We start from the raw sequence: 22,531 nt of genomic DNA, 5'->3' as shown, positions 1-22,531 counted from the left end.
GTACATACTGTACTCACACCACATTATTCATACATGTACGCCCTTATCTGCACCTGATTACATTGACTACCACATCTTATGCTTTTTGCATTAGATTATGTCAAACGCATCCTTCATCTCTGTCCCAATATTTGTCATGGCTTACGAACAAGTCATAAGAGGTAGCAATAATAGCCTGCAAGCAGAAAAACATATAATACATGCTGTTAGCTTACTACAACAACTCCTGTAGTAATCAATGGGTGAGTTTTAGGCGGGTTGCTTCCAATGCACCAGCTAACTGAGACTAAGTGAGTCTACTAACTAACTGTGGCTACCTGGTGCAAGATCAAATCACCTGGGATAAAAAATCCCCTTCATTCCTTCACTGTGCCCTGACACCAAAAGATTAATGTGCAGCAAAGGCCAACAGCCATTCATTTTCAATGAGAGGTGGGGCCGAAGGGCAGCCATTGCTGTGGCAGCAGCAAACAGCGCTATGCCAGCACCCACTACAGCAACTTTAGGTTTATCTTAACATCATGCAAATCAGTGATGACATGCTGAAGCAGTATAAAACAGAATCTTGCTATGTAAGCTGAAATCCATAACTTCTTTTAAACAACATGTCCTGATGCAAATTCCCACTTTATTGTCAAGTATCTATTGATATATTACAGAATGCACAGTTTTTAATGGATTATCAGTAACAGTTTCACTTCCTGTTTCTCCTTAATGGTGATGGTAATTTTGATAGATTATTCAGTTCTCCGCTACATGGGAGCAGTTTTCTTGTTATTTTTGTGAGCACAGCTAACATTAGAAAGATGAAATACAAAGTGTACACTTCAGTGAGTGGGAAGTTTGTGTTCTTTATCAATATGATACTATTTGCTTTCACTGTTAAGTGATTACTTCAAAAACATTCACATTTTTGTAAGAAAGAAGGTCACTTCAAGAATTTATCAAATTCTATTAAAGCTTTTCTGTTACGTTCTTGATCAGCAGAGTTTCATAATATTCTTGTTGTGCTCCCTTCTTCATATCAAATTACAGTCGCCAAATCCCAAGTGCTTTTGGTTAATCATTGGAATATTATCTAAGCTATTAAATGGTATCTTGTAATTCATGCCATGAGCTCTTTGACGTAGTTTTGATTTTGCAGTGTGGAGGGTTTTTAAACTGCAAAGAAATTCAATAAGGACAGATTTTCCAGTTTGTAGTCTTGTAGCAGGCATAGATTAACTTGGATAGAGCTTTATCTCAATTCAGAAGTGATGATAAGGAATCTGAATCACTGTCTCACCAGCCTGCAATCAGCATTATTTCATGGATAAATCTCTATAGCATCATTCACAGGTCCTCGAAAGTAAGGAAAAATGTAAACATCATTATCAGATGATGATGATGATGATGTTTGACAAAACATTCACTTCTTCATAAGACATTGTCGCAACGTGTCTGAACTCTCACCTGAAGAACCACTGAGCTGTGTGTGTTGCTTGTGAAAAATCGAGTGTTTCCTGTCTTTGATGCCTGAAGGTGAGCAGAGATGCCCATATCACCATAGCCCAGAGCAACTTTCATGTGAGCGTCGTCGTCCTCCACGAGGGATCTATTAGGAAAAAGGAAAGAAGTTTTTACTTGAAAAGGGTTGCAAAAACACGTGTTTCCATCCAATTTTAGTTCACGGAAAGTGGGACAGAGAAGTTTTCAAAAGTGGCACTACTTAAGGACATATTGGGTGGTGGTAGCCTAATTGTTACACAAATTGTCACCTTAAAGTTGCAGAACAGCTGGGAAAACTGGCGAAGGCATATTCCACCCTTCCTAAAGTGCCTTTGGGCAAAGACCACAACTCCTGCTATACTAAGGCCACTGTGGTCTTAAATATGATTAGTTGATTCCAGATTTGATTTTGTGTGCCTATTCTGAAAATACAAAGCTTTCCTAGTTAAAAAAAGAAAAAAATGCAAATAAAGTCTAAACAATTCCCTGAATCACCTATATTAATTAGCATCTTGGAAACAGAAGCTCAGGATAAATAACATTAGCTGCAAGACATCTTCCTCCATGGCATCAGTAATGAATGTGACTCTTATCTATGATCATTTAGAGGTCAAATGTCTGGGGTGTAAATTGTGAAATACCCAAGGCTAATAAAACCACAGTAACTTCTTTATATCAGGAGTTACATTATGTTACATACAATATGCATGAGTATGCAAACAGATTCAAAGCTGATGAAGTATAAACAAACCACAAACTTTAACGTTTTTAAAACAATGAAAATGTGTTGTGAAATCCTAAAGATTATATTTACAGTCACTATGATCCAACTGAATTCCTTCGTTGTATAGATGGACAAGCTACAAGCAAGCCACATGTGCTGGGAAAATAACCCAAAGCAAGATAATCAACAACTGGTATCTTGAAATCTGGCATGAATATTCATGGTCCTCTGAAGATTCCCAATGACCTTTAATGTAGCGCCACTGTCAGATCAAAAAGTGTTTTCTGGATTTCTATGATATTTGATGCGGATATTGTGCCCACACAATGCATCCTGGCATTGTAGTGAGGCCCTGACCTTCCATTTAAGCAGCTGTGGCTCAGGAGGAAGAGCGGGTTGTCCATTAATCACAACGGTTCGATAACATAAGACAAACATAAACATGAACATAAGATACATCACATAAATGTAATAAGACATATTGCCATAAAACTTGCATGGATTATTTGCAAATGGACAAGCCATTAAAATTTTAATGATCTCATGGCCTTTTTGTGCCTTGCATTTCTTCATGTTGTTTGCTTCATCCAACACTTCTGTATTGCGGGCTATAGTGAACTTTGTGGCCTCCCGGGGCCACCAGCAAGGCTTTAGGACCCAAGACGAAAAAAAGTGTATCGCATAAATATATCATTAGACCAAAGTATTTGCAAAAAAAGTAAGACGGTGAAAGTGAAACGATGCTCTACCAGGATATTTTTGCAGTGCTTTAAAACTAAAATTATTGTGGAGGCTTATTGATAAACAGACCATAATGCTTTTTTAAATTTCTTTTTACACGTAGTGGTGCTCAGTGTTTTGACTCAAGCAGGACGTTTGCTCCTTCAGTACACCACAAAGCTATGTGATGCATCATCTCTCTGAGTTAAAAGAGGACATGAAATGAAATTGAACAATTTTGAAATGGGCTGCGCAGCACTGAAAAGATCATTAAGTTTTCAGAAAAACGACTAAAATATGAAACCACAATAGATGTACAGACATTATTTCTCAGTTTTCAGCACTTGGGGAGGAAAAAAAACAACACTGCTAATGATGACTGAAGAAAATGAAAGATTTGTTTCAAAATGTGTAATTGATTTATAATCCAGGGACTCTACACTATAACTTTTTTTGTTGAGTCTTTAACAGCCTAAGGAAGAAATCTGCTCTGTGGGAACGTGATATATTAGTGTTTCTCATCTGTGTAGTCCAATTCTGATGATATTCCTCTGCTCTAGGACAGTCTAGCTAAAATGTAAAGTAAAGTCCTTAACTGCTCCACAGAGAATGAACGTGGAAAGATGACAAGTGTGACTCAGAGCCCCAAAGGAAATACTCTGGGGACGTGGGTACATTTTGTTTTTGACAAAACTGACATTAGAGAATGAAGCTCATTTGGGTAAAAGAAAAAATTATAAACAGTCTGTGGATCAACACCCGCTATCAAACAACATCACTGTCTCTAAAAGGTGACATCATAAGCAAACACTGTCGATGGCTTTGCTTTGCCTTTGATGCCAAGCTCCTGTGTACCTTCTTTCAAAAAGTGAGATTGCTGCCTCATAAAAGACAGCCAGGCTTGGTGTAATTTATTAAACAAAAGACGCATGTCTAAGTAGTTGAGTTCAGGCAGGTAGGTTTTTTAAGTAAAGTGATGAAGTTAATGTAACACCAACAGGAATGACTTGTGACTGTTAATAATGTGGGTGGTTTGTGTGAAAAAGAGCCTTAACCTGCTCTGCTTTTAGTACGATGTGATGCACAGACAGAAGGGCTGCGCAGCACAATGGCCGCCAGAAATCTGCAATTCACACATTGAATGAAAAGTGAGCTTAAAATATTATAACTATTCTCCATGCATATATATAAATATATGGAGTTGACAGGATAGTCAATGAATGTGGCATCTGAGACTTAATTTCCAGATGAAGATTGGCCTGGTTTTGATAAAATATTCTTTTACAAAAATGTCTGGCTCAGCATAGCAGTAAATTTGTGTCTTCAAACAGGCCCATGAGCCGGCAGCGCTTGTCAGATGTGGAAGACTAATGGTTTTTGGGTGGACTATTTATATAATGAAGCAATTCTAAGTCCTTGTGTGGATGAACACTTGATTTTTTTTTTGTGGTTAGCAGAGTGGTTTTACCATTTGTAAGTAAATGTCCCCTGTGCTTTGAGGGGACGTTATTCAACATTTCTAAATAAAACATAGCTTTTAGATGCTATTAAAACGTTTGGCATGCTACTGTTAAAACCACACAGTTCTTCCATATGTTTGAAATGAACTTGTTCATTAAAGTAGCTGATTTAGGCTGATAATATGATAATTGAAGACAATCCACTCTCTCTTCCTCACTCCTGATGACAGTGACAAATGTGAAGATGTGCACATTTAATATTCTTTTCAGGTGCAGGAGGACATACATGGCAACAATAAAGAACTTAAAGAATGCGCTCAAAGCTGAGAAGCTCCCATAAAAATATTTTTCCACTTATCGGACTCACTCAACGTGATTGGAAGATTTGTACGGTTCGTCTTAAAAATAAGAAAAACATGTTTTTAAGTGAGCTACTCAGTGTTCTTCAGGTCTTTACAGGAGACACAAAATATACAAACATTTCCAAAATCGAGAAAAATAAAGAAAAATATTTTCACTCCAAAAGCAGGTCTCGTCTGTAAGTGGTTCGAATAAGTCCACAATCCAGCAGTGCTCTGTTTGCATTATATGTACTCCTAACCTCTCAATGCAGCGCTGTTTTAAGAGTAATCACAGCGCTGCCTTTCTGTTCTTTTATAAGTAGCACACGTCGACACAACAGTAATTTGCTATTAACTTGTTGATTCGTCTGTTATATATATATATTTTTTTTTTTTGGATTGTATAGTAAATATGATACTGAGAAAGGAGTGTGCAAGACGCTTTTTCTTTGAATACAATTTTAAAAAGAAGGCGATTTAATGTTAGAGTAGTGTCATTACATCAGGACACATCGAGACAGAAATGTGGCCATAAAGGCTCAGAATAAGACTACTATAACAATAAGAATAAGACTAGATAGCACTAATGGCTGAATTGATAATCTGTTCCAGGTTAATGACTTAAAAGGATTTATATGGTAATTCTACCTAAATGCTGACCTCTATCATTCAGCCATGAGATGAACAACAACACTAGTCAAAACGGGCACATAACCGACTTCAAAAATACATGTAATCTAACTTCCATATTCCAATCTATAGCTGCTAGAGTTGTGCTTTTGGTTTGTAAGGACAAATAATAAAGTATGCAGAACCTTTAGCTTATGAGCAGAGAATGAAAGGGTCCTGTGATGTTCACGATGTGCACATCAATATGAAACTGTCCCAACTTTTAATAATTATCTCTCAAGTAATGACTGCACAGCGATTGGTTAACTTTACAGACTGGCTGAGAATGCTGGGAGTTGTTCTCTATGCTATGCAGTATCAACAAAATGGAAACGAAAATTGAAAACATCATGCTGGAGATGCATATATTGATATTTATTTGCAAAGTCGTGAGTCACGATTATCTGACATCACTTGGAGGTGACAAAAGTTACACGTCAGCACTGTTTTGGCTGCATGATCTGATTAGAAAAGTCAGTGAGGTGAAGAAACTGAGAGAAAGTAATGCTGACATGTTTAGACTTACTGAAAGAAAAAGTTACATGGCCACTTTATCTAAGAATTATGGGATGAAAAGTTTCCTTCTCTTTCCTCCTCAAAGAAACTTTACTTCAGAGCTTTGATACTCCGAGCCGACCTCAAAGCCGACAAAGACTGGTTGATCAAACGTTCTGTGTCACCTCACGTCGCCGCACATCTTTGCACTTGAACACACCACGGAGACTTCAGCCGACTAACGGTCAACTGCAGTCTTTTTTTCAAGACTTTTATGATAGGCCAAAGACATTTGGGGTAAATTATGGATAAACAAATCATGGAATCTAATTGTCATTTCTTTCACATGCCATACAAAAACTGAGGAACATGTGGGAAGAACAACGAGGATACATCAACAACAAAGACCAAATAGGCACAAAAACATGGAGAGTTCTGCTACCACAAGAGGAAAGGACAACTAGGTACAACTCTATGATCGAGGCTACACATGCTTAAGATCTATTACTTATAAAACTTGATGATTCATACTGCAATACAGTTTTAAATGACAGTGAGAGGATGGGATCGGTAATAAAAAGGCACATTTTTACAAGGAGATGATCATGGACCACGTCTAGCAGGATTTTGTGAACACTCAAAGCTGAGAAACTGGCATGGCTTAAACAGCGGTCACAATCACACTGACACACGACACAGGCAATGTACTGGTACATTTACCCCGTCAGGTGGTAAGTCGGACAGGCAGCGAGGAGAGAGTGGGCTGTCCAAACCACAAAGGAGTGTTGGTGGCTGCCGGAACGAAACAAAGAAGACAACAGCTACAGCATCCCACATAAAAAGTTCTGCTCTTCCCAAAGACACCAGAGAGACCGAATCTCTAGCTGCATCCGCGGCATGTTTGAAGATAATTATGACTAAAGCGTTACTGCAGCCTAGCACTGACCAATGCAAAAATCATTTATTAAACATCAGAGAATATTTCACAAACTATTCGCCTGTCAAATGCCTATTTTTACTAATTATGAATAAAAATGACAAAAGAAGTTATTTATACAAATTAAGATGAAGCTTAAGGTGATACATTAATAAAAACAGTTTTGTCCTAACATAATAAACTATGTTTAAAAGGCTTTTATGATTTTAATGATTCACAAATGCCACAGTTTAATTGGTTATGTACGATGCTTTCATGATTCACCACAAAACAGGGCCTAAAGTTTAAAAATGAATGTCACATTAATCTTTATACACAGGAGTTTGAAATGTCAAAGTGGTTTGTCAGCGGTACATCGCAGTACATTGTTCACACTCGCACAAAATGAGGATGAATTGACTATAAAACCACCTCATATCGAACAAAACATTACAGTGTACTGTTTAGGGGGAATTAAAATGATCAGAAAAAGGTCCAATTTCATCTGTTTTTCATTTAACAGTTCAAATACACAACGCTGACCACATGCTAAGTCTGAAGTGATACATTCTAGATGAAGATAAAACATCCTTTATCTTTGGGTTTAAGAAAAACACCAATACTTGCTATTATATAAAATCTGGTATTATCTGAGATCTCAGATCCCATAAACAACACATTCTGAACACATTCTAGCAGATACTGTAAACCTGTGATTAGTTCAGACGGCAGCAATTTCTCATATTTAGACTAAAAGCCATTTTGCTCTCACAGCCTCAACCATTTTCTGGCTTTTCTTCCCACAACAAGCACCGGAAAATGCATTAAGTACAATGGAAAGGACGAATAACAGGATTGCTATGCTATAGGTCCTATTTTCAGCACAGCCATCTATTTTCACCTATTCAGATTTTGGGCAGGGCTGGGAGAAAGAGAGGGTCAAAGCAAATATTAAGAAGCAGTGGAGAAAGATGGAGAATTGAAAGAAAAGTAATGAAGAAACAAGGGTGGCAGTCTATCCCGTCCCGTCATGTCAGTGGAAAGCTTAAAAAACATCCTTCCACCAGTGACAGTTCAGGAAGCTAAAGTCAACTTGGCTTCTTCCCTGGGACGACAGTGGAAGGGTCTTAAAAGATTAATGAGTATAGCTTTGCCGTCTTGTCATGCTTAGCCATGCATTGATAGAAACTTCATTAATCTCATCTATTTCTAGTTCGGAACATCTGAAAGACCAATGTCATGGTTTCTGGAGCAAAATACAGAAGAACTTGTGTGGTGGAACTAGAAACTACTTTTACACCCATTTTAAAAAGGATAGGTTGACAGTTTTTCAAGTCTATCTTACACATGACTCCTCTTTTCTGGCAATATCACGGTCTACAGCAATGAATTTACAGTAGTGTGATCCCTGAGATATGGTTTCTCATTAGTCAGTGTTAAGTAAGCAAGCTACTAGATATGATGTACTGGGTGATTAAGTCATCATTGTGTCAGTTCCTGGACCCTGCTTCAAAATGCCTGAGACAGGAAGAATAGTCCCCCCAAAAAGTCAGAAATCCCAAGTAAAGTGTGTGTATTGCAGCCCATTTTCTTTTGGATGCATTTTTGTACAAACTGCATTACACAGGCATTTAAAAGTTTCATTGGGTTTTTCTTGTTGCTTACAGCTATAGTGAACTAATGTGACATACTGTTTAAACAGGAACACAGGAAGAGCCTGAGAGCAAAAAAAAGACTATTGAGGCAGGGGTGGAATTGGCAGAGCAGCAAGAAAAGAGCAACACCAACATTTTATATATGTAAGAATACTTCTGCCCAATTGACAAAAAGATCACAAGACTCCTACGGTCTGGCTGGTGTTCTCAGAACACACACTCAAGCAGCTGAATCCGAACCACTCACACAAAACACACAAAAAGGTATGAGAGAAGGTGACAAGGTGCATGGAAACAAAACATGGGCAAATCTGTGGAAAGGGTTAGGTTTAGGGTTATGTGAGGGTTGTGTCACGTGAGTGGAGTCAGGAGGGAATATCCCCATTTGTCCTATATGAGACAAGACAGACACCAAAAATGAAGAGTCATAGCAATGCAATAAAGCTTCATGTTGAACAGCTTCTACACCTGGGAAAAATATATCTTATGACGCAGTAGTGCTCAAGTACTGTTTTTAGAAATGCAGAAAATAGAAACCTCTATATAACATAATGCAATCAAATCCAATGGGTCTGCAATAACATCTTGTGTTAAATGGACTTTTATTAATCATAAAAACAGGACATTTTCCAATATAATGCAACAAAATACATCAGTAACACAGACCATGACTCAAAACTTACTATAGCATCGATGCTATAGCAGTGCTGTGGAAGAATCATCAAAATGAAGCCCTATTTGGAAATGTACAGTATCACCTGGATTTCTAATTTTGCAGAGCGTTGTCTGTGGGTGTCAGTAAAAAAAATAATTTGCTCACTTATTAGCATACTAAACACTTACATCAAACCTAGCATGAGACTAGCCATATGATTATTCAATAGTTTATTGCATTCTACTATACAAATATAGATTCAGCAGCTGCATCCTTTCTCAAGCTTCTCCACCTTCCCTGCAGCACCAACACTTTTCCCACCCTTCAACTCAACTGAAAAATTAACAACCAAGGAGGGAAAAAATGAGAAATTCTCTCAACATTTCAGAGAAGTGGACGCAGTGCTTGCTTCCCTTTCCCCCACCACACACAGCGAGAAGCAGTAGGGCAGAGAAAAGGAGGTAGTTGTGCGGTCTTAAAATTCTAATCTCACACTGTCTCTATTCCATCAAACAGACTTTGGTGCATCAGAAATGTCTGGTGGATAGATTCAAATATGAAAATGTGAATATGCTCATCATAATAATGAATGAATGCACCAAAAATACAAATATGAGCCATTATCTATTCAGTGGAGATATTCTTTTTCATCCATTTATAGAGTTCCAGCAAAAAGGAAGCGATTACTTATCGGACTATTTCAAACATCTGTGTCCCATGTGCCTGACACATGTTGTTGGCTCTGCCCATTCTGATGAAAATTGGCACTTCCCTAATTAATACTCTGGCTTAACCAACTGAATGGATAGTTGCAGTGTACTATTCACAGACAGACAGTTACTCTTTTAAATGCTGGATATCACACGTGTAATTCTGATTTAAAAATGCACCATCATGTAAACGGTAGGTTTTAACTGTTGGAAACTGGTTATTTTGAGTAGGTTCTATAACTGAAAGAAAGACAGGAGTTAAGTAAATGTGGCAATATGTCTTTATGAGTTTCAGTAAAAGTGCAATGTAAATCTGCAAAATGGTAAACAAAATGTGAAAACAACCACCCAGTGTGTCGTAAAGTGTATGCTGACAGATATGTGAATTGCATGAAGCTTCTGTGTTGCTGAGTGACTGTGTTGCATCTGCTATAGTCTCCTCACTTGTTTGATCAGGTGCAACTAAGAACTGTAAAGGAAGCTTTTAAGCATTAGACCCACTGGTATTTCCAAAGTATTTGCGGCTCACTCTGTCTGGGACAAACTATCCATGATCTTCAGATAATTGCTCCAATCACTGCTAATAGCCTTAGCAGTCTGTACGCTAATGAGTCCGTAAGTACACTTTATAATCAAAGTGCACTTTAAGGTCAAGGATTTTACATGAAGAAGGGCTGGGGAATTCATGAGCACCTAAAATGAAGTTTCACAAACAACACAGTTTCAACGAGCAGCACAAGTGGCTAAGCCAAACAAGCTTCATAACATGTTTGCGTGTGGGTGGAGCAGACAATCTGTCAACATGCACCAAATGCTTAATCAACCTGAAGGATGCTGGAAGAAGGAACACGACCCAGCTGAGTATGTGTAAACCAAAAAGACAACTACAGCCAGAATAATACTAATTTGCAAAGAAAATTTTCTTTTCTTTTTAGAAATGGCTACAAAAATACGCTGAACTGTATCATCACTGCAGATATGTGGAATTATTCAGTATATGAAGATTAAGCAGGGGATGTGTACCCAAGTACTCAATGTGTACATAAGAAGTGTCAGCATAATTTTGCCTGGACTCAAATGGGTAGAGAGGCATAGCTTTGCATACAAAGGGGCTTAATCTGTCACTATCGAAAACAGGGATGCAAGATTAATTGCAGATCCTTCCACAATAATATAGGTCAGCAAGACTGAATTTATATTTTATATTTTTTTTCTTAATTCCCCTGACTGTCCTGGTGTGGTACACCTTCCATAATGTGTGGCCAATTACAACCTCTGAATTCACAATATGCAAATGTATTAGGGAAGTAGCTTGGGAGGGAAAAGGCAAAGCAAAAAAGTGTAAAAAGATGGAACTGGAAAAGAACAGGCAAAGAGCTCTGATTCAGAATTATCTATTTAGATAGGAGTTTGGGGAACATCTGCTGTAGACTGGATACAGATTTGTTTTTAATCCAGTCTTCAAACCTGCAATAACAGATTTTTGCCAAATGATCTCTCAGGGCCCGACAGTAACAGATTTGTCCAGTTGCCCTGCGGATGTTTTTCAAGGCAAGCAGTGCCATTATTCATTTTATTCAAGTCACACATTTTATTTTTGGGGTTCTGAGGGGTCTTTTCTCTACACCATGTTCTGACATCTAGACAGGAGCACGGTGAATGTGATGTAATGCCATCTGATGAGGGAGTTCAATCAAGTTTCTGTGACGCATCTGTTTTTTGTTTGTTTTTTTTAGTAATGACATAATGACATCCACTGCCTGGTCAACTGTGTGGTGAAACTCTACCCAACTTCATCACAGTTCACCTTTGAGAAGGCAAATGTGGTGTATGTGCGTATGTATGATGAGCACAGACATGACAGTTTCACCTGACTGAACTCACTTGATGCTCTGCCAGCCAGACTGGCTGTGCCTCCCCTCCGGCCTTTCAATGAAAATAAATGATCCCTGGGTGGCTGTTGCATTTTGCACAAAATGGCCACAAGTCAAAAACTTAATGTCCATTCCAAAGGGCAGGTAAATTAAAAGCTACACCACGATTCCCTAAAGGTTTGAATTTTTCTAGCTGCTGAGCGCACGTGACTCAGGTTTACCCCCTGCATTGTGCGTTTGTGTGCATGTGCACCCGAAAATGAACCCATATGAATATCAAAACCATGACACAATACTGGCCTCGTTCAAAAACACTGGCAGATGTTGCACTTGGGAAGGGGGCACTCAATATTCTGCAGTTTTCAAGCAAACAATTAAGCAAAAATTATCATGTTGTTTCATATCACTATGATCAGAGACTATGTGGCCAGGCAGTTAGAGAGCATCTAAATAATGTATGCTACTTCGTTAAGAAAGTGCTCTTATCTATACATTATGTATGGATTTGTGATGTAACTGTAGTTGCACTTTGGAGTACAATCATACAGTATGTTGGCTAAGAAAGAGCATTGTAGTTTTAATATCTCTGCTGGCATATCATCCCTGACTGAGTCCAATTAACATATAAATCACACTGTGATATCTGGGAAGACCCTGGAGTATAATTCCACTGTTTTATGTATTTTTAACCATGAAAAATGTCTTTTTTGTCAGTGGAAGTTCAAAGTCAAAGTAAATGAAAATCCTCCAGTGCAAACCCAACTCTTATTCAGTCTGATGTCATCTGTCAAATCAGCTATGTTGTGATTATTTTAGAATAGATTAACTGTTCAATTGATCAAACAAATTAATCTTGGTTGCTAATGAAGTTCGTCTCAAAGAATCGTATGTAAACTAATGGGCCATTTACCTCAGAGACTGCAAATCTCATCTCACAGCAGCAGCACAGGAGGATTCAGCAGCAGCAGGAAGAGGATTTGACAGCCACATGAGACATGTGACGCATCTACATTCGCAAAAATCTGTTAAAAGGGACTTTCAAAGCTTTCATTTTACCTATAGCTGTACAATCTCTATGGAGTTCAATCTGGTCACACTTGCTTTAACCACAGTCTTAACACTTGCAACACTTGACTAGGTGGCTTTGAGCAAAGTCTCAAGCCATTTTACGAGCAGCCAGCATGTTTAGAGAACGTTGTATTCTTAAAACGGTGCCTTTCTTTCAAATAAAAAAATACAAAAGTCAGTGGAATCTCGGAACAGCAGCAGATAAATCACTTTAGACTCTGATGTGCTAAAGCAAAATATGAAGGTCAAAAGATGCGATTTCTTTCTTAGATTTTCTTTGAAGGATTAATTTTCTGACATTTTGCCTTAATGAGATTGTTGACAAAGAGTGACAGGGACCATGGGGAGAGAGAAAGGGGGTATGACATGTGCTAAAGGTCCCTGACTGAAATCGAACAGGCTCTGCTGCAGTTAAGGCCGCTGGCTCACCATGACGCCTCCAAGAGGTGATTACTAAAGACAGCAGTCACACATACTGAGTGCTTAGCTCTGAAACGCTGTAAAATTAGGGACTTTTTGAGGAATGAAAGATAAACTCAATGACATCTTACTGAGCTGAAGATTATTCCATGGGCCATGCTGGCAGTGAACCTTAACCATTCCTTGCTAGCATGAAATCTGCACCACAGGCAGTTCACCAGTCTATATATAGATTAGGGTGGTTTCAAAACAGGCGAGCACATTGTGCAAACAAATTTTAATTCTTTATACATCATGTATGTCAGATATTCCAAGATCTCCATCACTCTGTTGCTTTGGATACATATACAAAGATTACCCCAGCAGCATACCAAGTTAAAAATGTCTCTAAAGCCAAACAGACAGAGGCACCACTCAAAGGGCCTATAAAGAATGACTTCTCCCTGACCACAGAGTAACCTATAATTGGGGACCCAATATCAGCCTGCCTAAAAACACAGCTTACAATATCCACATTTCAAAATAGTAAGTGGTCTGGTGGGGCAGAGCCACACTGGGCAGAGTAAGGTGGAGCCTCAAGGCTTCAATATGCTTCACTTGCCAGGGCGTGCACACTGCGAGTTGTCATAGTCCTCAAAAGGACATGTTGACATGCTGATGTGAAGATCCTCTTCTTGCTTTTATACAATGTCAGGTGTTGAAAATAAAATACATGCTGTGCATACATAATGTACTGGGTCTTGATTAATGCTGTTAACTCTCTTTTAACACATTGAAACAGCATGATTTATTTAAAAAACAGTTTTGAAATAAACTGCCACTAAGCCAAAATGTACAGCACATGGCTGTGGTTTGTGACTATTTATATAGAAATTCAAAATGATATAAGGGTGTAAACATTTGCTGTGTTGCTACAGAAATACTACAGGGTATTTAAATAAGTGATAAAAATGCACACAGAACTGCAGAAAAACATATTTCTCCACAGATAAGAGGTCTATGAAAATCAAAAACCAGTAAGAAATATTTATAATATAAATAATTATATTTTTTGCATCTGTGGTCCCACTTTGGTGTTACCTCTGCTGCTTAATTTTGAAGACCTCAAACAAATCACCAACAATGAGGTGCAGTCAACATATCTGCAGACTGGAGACTGAGGATCGAGAATTACATTGAAATTTCAGTTCATTGTTACCAACTTATTCCACTAAATGATATACTACACCATATTTCTGACCAATCTATTACAGATCGTATGCCACAGTGTTAGCAATCAAGCTAAAATAAGTGGAAGGTTGCATGTGTAATCTACAGACTGTCTGGATAAATCTGAGTGGGGAAGTGAAAGACCAGTGTTCGCCCCTCAATTGCAACAAACACTAAGGTGCCCTTGGGCAAGGCCCCTTAACCCCCAACTGCTCCAGAGGAGCTGCTCAGTGGCCGACAGATAAGACTGTGGTTGTGCTGGACAGCTTCCGGGTTTTAATTGCGTGTGAGTGTAAGGCAGGGTGTTCCAGCTAAACTACCCTGGTTAAATAAAGATTAAAACCATAATTACCAAGTCAATAGTGCCAATAGCAAAGCATTCATCATGTCATTTTGTAAGGAGCTTACCAAGCGACACCATCTAGTCAAGACTTTATTTGGAAGGTAAGAGGTATATGACAAATATACAGACATATATTCTGTACATTTAGAATTAGCCATGTTGCTGATGCGATCACCTGTTTCACTGAGGACATTTAAAGGAAAATGTGCAAAAACAGATGTTTAGAGCACAGATGCCTCTTGCTGTGATGCAGTAATGTTCAAAATAAACATTTCCGTAAAACTAGCAAATTAAGCTCTTAAGCTCATAAGTAAAGCTGCATGATAACTGAAGACTGTATGAATCTAATTTTGTAAAAATCCATCCAAGTAAGCCTTGTTAACCTATGAAATTACCTTTAGGCTACCAGCTAGCCATGAAAACTATGGGGGGGTGGGGGGTTTAAGATTTTGGTTCTCACTCTCTGTAGGCCAAAGCCATGTTAATGTTCAAAAGTCAAACAAGACACTTGACCATTTCAGCAGAGCTCAGGAAAAGGGGTAAAGAGAGAGGATGACGAGAGGCTGTGAGAAGCACTTCCATTCTACCCTCCCCCCCCTCCTGAACAGTAGCAGATGACAATAGCTTCTAAACCAGGGCACGCCAGACATCCTGACAAAGGCAGGCTCCTCCCAAGCTGCTGAGTCCCTGTTCCCAAATAAACATAGCCACAGGGAGAGGGCAAGAGTCGGGGATGTGGTGCTTGCCATGTCCAGGCTAGCGGCAAAATTAGTCCTTCTGCCCAAGAGCAAAGCGTTCTGACCAGCGAACCATAAAATGCATGCTGGACAAGGCAAATCTCCTGACACACTACAAGGCTCAATCGCGTTCTGCCTAATTAAGGCTGCAACAAAAAATAATGGTGTCAATCATTTACAGAAAAATTAAATAAAATCCCAAACTGAAAAGCACACAAATGCATCTCCATATACATTGCCACAATGGTATAACATGAATGCTATTCAGCTCTTACTCACATGTAGGCAGGCGAAAGGGGTGAGGACCTGGATGTCTTAAGAACTGGCACTGGGAATTTCCAGCTGACAGGAGAACCGCTTTTCCATTTTAACGGCATGTTGTTGTCACCAGAATGGTGCTACAGCAATACCAAGAGCAAAGACCATTCCCATGAAAAGGTTTCCAATGCAGTCTTCCATCCCACTCTGCCCACACCATTTAAGGGGGAGGGAGAGCAGCAGCGGCAGCAGCAGCAGCTACAGAAATACACTGGTAGAGGCAGTGCAGGCTACAGTCAGGGTTGTGACTTTAGCGGCAGCACTGAGAAGCCAATAGATTGCATCCACCACGACTATTTGCCCTGCTGCATTCACGGTTGTCTCGTGGTAGGAGGGGGTAGAAGCCCTGCCTTCCCATCACCCTTTCAGGGTTTGTGAACAGCCCAGTAGCTAAGCAACAGTGCCACCTTGTTAAAGGAGTTGTGATTACAGATCTGGCCGTGCTATAGAAAGAATGGGAAGGGAGATAAAGGAGTAAAGAGGAAAAGAATATTATGAAATTCATACAATTAATTTACTTTGAACCAAGTACATTTGCCATCCTCTAGGGTTTAACGTGCTTTTGTGGAAGTGAAAATTTAATTTCAGGCAGTGGCAAGGGTAAAATAAAATCCAAAAAAAAACAGGAAGTCTTAACTATCCAATGATGCCCAGTTATTCCTTAATGAAGTGTGGGTTTTAAGTTTATCAGTCATGTTTCAATAAGCAATAGCAGCACTACATACATTGTTTTTCTAGTGGATGTAGTACTGAAATTACTGTGTTTTATCTTTTCACCATATGTTTTCCTCACCATCATACAAGCTTTTAGAGTTGGACAGCCACAAAAGGCGAATCAACTGATAATTCTGGAAACATGCTCACAAATTCCTCTACTTAATATATAGGCTTTTCCACGCATCATTTTTGGACATGGCAGTGTTGTGTGCTTTGGCTAAACAAAACAGACAGCAGGATAAATGAGCATTATTCTGGAGCATTCGTGGGTGCAGCCAGCCATAGTCAGCCCTAGTGCATTCAATGTAAAGCAATAGAAGGTGCACCAACACAGTTCAGCAAGCACATTATATACTTAATGACTACTGCAAACTGATAGAAAGTGCCAATAGCAATTTCACAAACTCCAGAGTTTTAAGCTATACATTTTTATAGAACTAAATTGTCAGTTATTAATACACAGCAGAATGTGCCAAAAGTTGGGTGAGAGTCCCTATGGAAGCCCAGTATTCATGTTAGCCTAAATTATGTTTTGTGGTTATCTACTGGGCCCTCTGACAGACAACACCATGGCCGGCTCAGTTGTCCAACCACCATTACTGCATCTGGTTTCACTAAACTTACCAATAGGCACTACGTAGCAACCCCACTGGAAACACTTCCTGAATTATGTCCCTTGACCTGTCTTAACAAGAAAAAGAGCATCAATATGAATTGATATGAATTTGTGTGTGAGTGTAAGAGTGCAGCCAAGTCTACAGGGTCATCTGGTGGGCACCCTCTCTAACTGGTGTTTCATTGAGTTGGTCCCACGACACCAAAAAGGATCAACAGTGTGTTCCAGTGTTGTAGAACCAGGCCCCTCTTTACCTGCACCCACAGACTCAACACAGCCCTCTGCAGCAAGTTTCATGTCTACAACATCACTAGCTAATCAGAATCTTCTTTGCAAAATCCCGTTCTTTCCACCTCAGTATAATCAACTGCACACACCACTCAAAGATTTGCTGTGATGATGTCAGTCACCTTGACACAGATGAGTCTGCTGCACACTTGAGACAAACTAGACTGAACAACACACCGTCCGGCAACATAAGGCAGCTCAAGCTACTGAGCTTGATAAACTTGAGTAAATGGCAATAGGTTATGAGCATAAAGAAAGTGTCTGAACTTAACAAACAGCACCACCAGTCATTAGTGACCAATCCACCTTAAGGGCCAGGTTATGCTGGAAAAGAATTCATAGGAGTTCATACGACATGTTGTACAACCACGTCGAGGGCAAAACGTGTTTATAGGGTGACAAGCCGGCCGTCATTAAAAGGGACGAGCTGCAATAATCGTTTAAATAAGGGGATAAAGGACACATTTTAAGACAGTCTCTCCTGGAAGGCTTTCACAGTGCTGTGCTCAGTTGTTCACACAAAAATTGACAGAAATTAAGAAAAAAGAGAACTCAAGAGGAAAATTCAAACCCTGCATACTTTCTCACCTCCACACAAATGCGTGTGAATGTCAGATTGTCAATTTTGGAAAACCACCAAAATTGTCAGATCCAGCCCCCCAAATTCTGACTTTGAATATTCTGTAAGGAAAGGAGGTTTCCAAAGCAAACTGATGGAGTATACCGACACCTTAACCCCTATGCCACTAGGGTGCCCCATCAACTCTCCAATTAAAATGCCTTGTGTGGAAAAAAACAAACAAAAAAAACAACTGGGTTTTAGCACGAGGGCGCAACCCTTTACCTAATGTGGGAACCAGAAAAGGAGAACAAATTCATATCTCACTGAAAACAGAAGTTGTCATGCCTATCGTCTTACCCCACTTTTATCAAATCAATTAGATTTGTCAGATTATTGTGCAAAAGATTAAGAAACATATGATGTAATTCATAATTCTATACAAATAAAATATACAAGGTCATCTTAGGTAAAATTAAGCTTTGAACTATGTAAAAGTGCCTAGCGACCGCAGTACAACACCCTGTCAGCCCCAACTGCTGTACTGACTCCTCGGCTCTGGAACAGCCTTCCACTGAACATCAGATCAGCTGACTCTGTTGCCATTTTTAAAATCTCTCCTTAAAACTTTCTACAGAAAGGCTTTTCCTAACAGCTGACTGGCTGCACTTCTGTGGTCATGAGCTGCTGGCTTTTATTTATTCATTGAGAGTTTTTATCTTTTACGTGTGTATGTGTATGTATATGCCTGTATGCCTGTATGTATGTATGCATATATATGTTTAATTATTCATCTCATACAATTGTCCATTATGTTTATCCTCATGTTTGGAATTTCCTCACCCTGGAAAGCATTTTGTGATTTTTGCTTAAAAAGTGCTCTTTAAATAAAATTATTATTATTTTATTATTGTTGTTATCTATCCCCACCCAAACCATACCATGGTGGCTGCATGGTGCTGTTGATCACTTAACCACCAACTTTAAACCAGACCGTTATCTCTCCTACAACATTATGAAAAACATAAAAAAGGAAAATCTCGAACCAGCTAACCATACTTTTATTAGGCCAAATGAATACCTTATGCCGTTGTTTGTTTATTTATACCTTTATTTGAAAGTTATAACTTTCAAAACCGCAGAGTTGGTTTGCAACGCCCCTGGGGAAGCCAGATTCTTTACATCTTGGTCATGACCCTGTTCTTCTTCTACCACGTTGTCATCACACTTTCCGGCCTCGACCATACTCCCTCCCAGCTTACACTGTAAATGGCAGAATGACCTTGCCTCTACTGCAAGGGCAGCAGTCATGCCGTCTCTTCTGTCAAAGCCTAAGAGCTCAGCGCTACACCTGTTACCTTCAGTTCCTCTATATTACTCTCCTCCCGAGATCACAAGCCCCTGTAAAGACACCTATTTTAAATCATGCCTGTAGTAGCACCTCACTAATCCCACACCTTTCTATTGTAATGATGTTAATCTTAAAAAGGAGCACACCCCGTTTGTTTTGTACCTCTGTGAATAGCAAAGGTTATATGTTGTATACAACTCAACAAAATATGCAAAAGCAATAAACTGCGGGAAGTGATGCCATGATTTATTTAAACTAGCTGGTTATTCTAGTGTCTGTTATTGACAGCATATGCTATGGATAGACAGCCTGCACTCTGCCTGAGCCTGCGTTAATTACAGTACTTTACACTGAAAATTGTGTTCCATAACGGACCATCCAGTTGGTGTAGTGTCTCATCCACCTCCACACAGTCACAATTCTGATCATGAGTAAAGGAGAATTTTTAGCCAACAGATTGGATAAAACACACAGAAACTCCTTTCCCTAGTATTTCAACATAATCCAATTCCAAGATGAGACTGTATGCAACACAAAGTACATAAAAAATAAATATGACATCTGATCTTTTATCTACACTCGAAATTTTTAAGCAGGCTAGGCTTTAACTGGCTGGCATCTGTGTCTTGAACTACATTGCTAAATACTATTATAATAAAATATAATATTTTCGCAAAAGCTGTTTATCAGAGCTGAAATGATCATAATAGGTCAACAAATAAGAAATTGTGAAATGTTTCACTAATTTCTGACATTTTATCAACCAAAGGATTAAGCCATTAATAAAAGTAATTGGAAGATTAATTAATACACAGTTTTTAGTTGCAGCCCTCCCGTTTAACCAGGGTAACATTTGACATACAAATAGCAGTAGGCAAGGATTTAAGTTGTCAGTGGCAACCACAAAATATATTAAGAATGTTCTGGTATCCTGCTGTGAAAATATTTGACTTTCAAAATTGTGAGAAAAAAAAAGTCACGTGTGATTTACGACATTGACATAATGTGAAGAAGACTCTCCCATCCTCTTCCTTGTTTCTGTCATCTATCATTGATGTCAAAAGAAACTGAGCACTGTTCCAAAAATTACAACCGACATATTTTATCTCATTTGGTATTGCAGAGTAATGTCAACATAAACACACGAGTCACTGTTTACTGGAGAAAGCTATGTCCCAGATAAACAGTTGAGTCCCAGAAATAAGGAAGACGCAAGAAGCACAGAGAAGGTTTTTGAATGATGTGGTATAAGCCCAAAGTATATTTCTTCCTGACATTCATGTGTTTGGGTGTGCCCAATCACGACTGACATGGAGTAATAGAAGTTTCTGTTGAGGTCACAAGTAATATGTTCCTAATGCAAGATACGCACTCCTGCTAATTAGAGAACTAAGGATACATAATTAAACCAACGTTTCTGTATCTTCTCCATTTGCTGTACTCTCTGCTCTTCTGCAGCTTCTTCGCAGTCAAACTAAAATCCCTCTGTAGCCAAGTCAAGGAAAACTTGGCCAAATGTGTTGCCCCATCTGTCATTTCTCATGCTGGAAGTCATAGCCTGCATATTAGCTAAAGATAGCAAACTGTAAAGCAACAAAAAGCTCAGACTTACATACTTCTATTTAATGCCTTTTTGATCAGGTCAAAAGGCATTGTGTTGTCTCAACACAAGCAGCCGTACAAGAGTCAATGCTAGGACACAGACAAGCAATTAAGATGACTTTAATTCAGTGGCCATTGCATGATGCGTGGGATATCTGCAGTAATCTTTATATGTTCGTGCTACTGACTAACTTTGCATTATTTGCTGATATTCTGTTGGAAGTTGAGAACAAAGAACACACAGTTTGTTTGTTTGTTCGTTTGTTAGGCAAAGGCAAAAAGGCAAAGAGGGGCTGTGACAATACTGCTTGAGTGACAGAATGGCTGCTGGCAAATAATGATAAATTAGCCAGCATTATGCACAAGGCATTCAGGCCTGGGAAGATGCCACAGGTGAATCAATGTAGCAGAAACACTGTAATATCTTTAAGGTCATCATGTGACACTCTGGTAAGACTCTTGGCAGTGGTTCTCAATCCTGGTCATTGAGCACCACAGCCCTACTGCTTTTCTTTCTTACAATCTAATCAGGGATTACCTGATTACCACTTCCGATTCCAAGTGGAAGCCATTTCCTAGCCAGGACTGATACCAGGACTGATAACTGCTGCACTGTATTCGATTTATGTGGTGAGCAGTGAAAAGAAAATCTAGAACGTTTTCAGGACAGCTAATACAGTGTGTTAAAAGCTTCTGAATTTTGCCAAGGTTTGTGAGCTAAAAAGTGAAATGTGCTCCATTAAAGTGAATCAATACACATACTCACAGTGGCTAAGAAAATAATGGAATATCAAACTTTGCGCATTACCTGTCATGCAGTCCGATGGGCATCGTCTCCCCTCTGTGCACAGGGTGCTCCATACCCTCGCCAAAACCACACCTCAAAAACAGAAACATGGTGCTTTCAACATCTGTATGAAGTCTTTCTTCCAAAAAACAAGCAATCTCAGCCAAGAAAAACAGGATAAAGCTGTTACATGTAAACAAGTTTTGATTCAGCACTTGCAAGTCAGTTTCACCTATGCACTTCTAACAGAAGTTACTTATTCTAAATGCAACGGATTACCTAATGGTGACAGTATCTCAGTGTTGTCCTTGAGAAACCATTTCCATACAATTATTCATGCATGTTACTACAGATAACAAGTAACTCTGTCTTCCAGTTACACAGTTTTGAATAAGTAAGTACTTATTTTCTGCAACTGAGAAGGACGTTAAAATGCCTCCCATAATTTGCACTTTAAAAGTTTCAAAATTGTCTGAATAAGCCAAATAATAGTACCAGAATTATAATTTACATTAAAATGTTGCTGTCAAGTTTATCCTAAAAGCAAACATTTTTGTGTTTGACAGACTTTAACTCACTTACAGCCTGTGGCCTTATTACTTATGAGTGGGGTAATTCATAGTGATGTGAATATATTTCATGTTCATTTTAGAGGTAAAATGTCCTACAAAAGTTGATGGCAAGGTATATGGGCGTTTCTTGACCCCCATCCCCTGCTGAAATGTGACAGTTGCACCATATTTCTAACTTGTTGCTTTACACAGAACTAGGCTAATTGAAGCTAAAAATATCTGCCATGTGAGGTACTT

General features: G+C 38.9%; 1 protein-coding gene across 4 annotated transcripts in view; it reads right to left on the bottom strand.

Moving 5' to 3' along the window:
• The window catches only part of klhl13 (kelch-like family member 13), a 36,752-nt gene that overhangs the window by 13,351 nt on the left and 870 nt on the right, over nt 1-22,531 (bottom strand). Inside the window, exons 1-3 of one of the 4 annotated variants that reach the window (XM_070917105.1) lie at nt 15,764-15,861; nt 6,618-6,689; nt 1,453-1,594 (exon numbers count right to left, since the gene is read on the bottom strand). In XM_070917105.1, the coding sequence (XP_070773206.1) occupies nt 1,453-1,594; nt 6,618-6,689; nt 15,764-15,861 (312 nt within the window). Of the gene's footprint in view, nt 1-1,452; nt 1,595-6,617; nt 6,690-15,763; nt 15,862-21,743; nt 21,852-22,531 lie in introns of those variants that run through there. The other 3 variants (XM_070917108.1, XM_070917106.1, XM_070917107.1) reach the window with 3 other exon arrangements.

The sequence above is a fragment of the Enoplosus armatus genome, chromosome 13 (genome assembly GCF_043641665.1).
Source record: "Enoplosus armatus isolate fEnoArm2 chromosome 13, fEnoArm2.hap1, whole genome shotgun sequence".
In the NCBI taxonomy this organism is placed as follows: domain Eukaryota; kingdom Metazoa; phylum Chordata; class Actinopteri; order Centrarchiformes; family Enoplosidae; genus Enoplosus; species Enoplosus armatus.
This window is presented reverse-complemented; position numbering and strand designations above follow the sequence as displayed.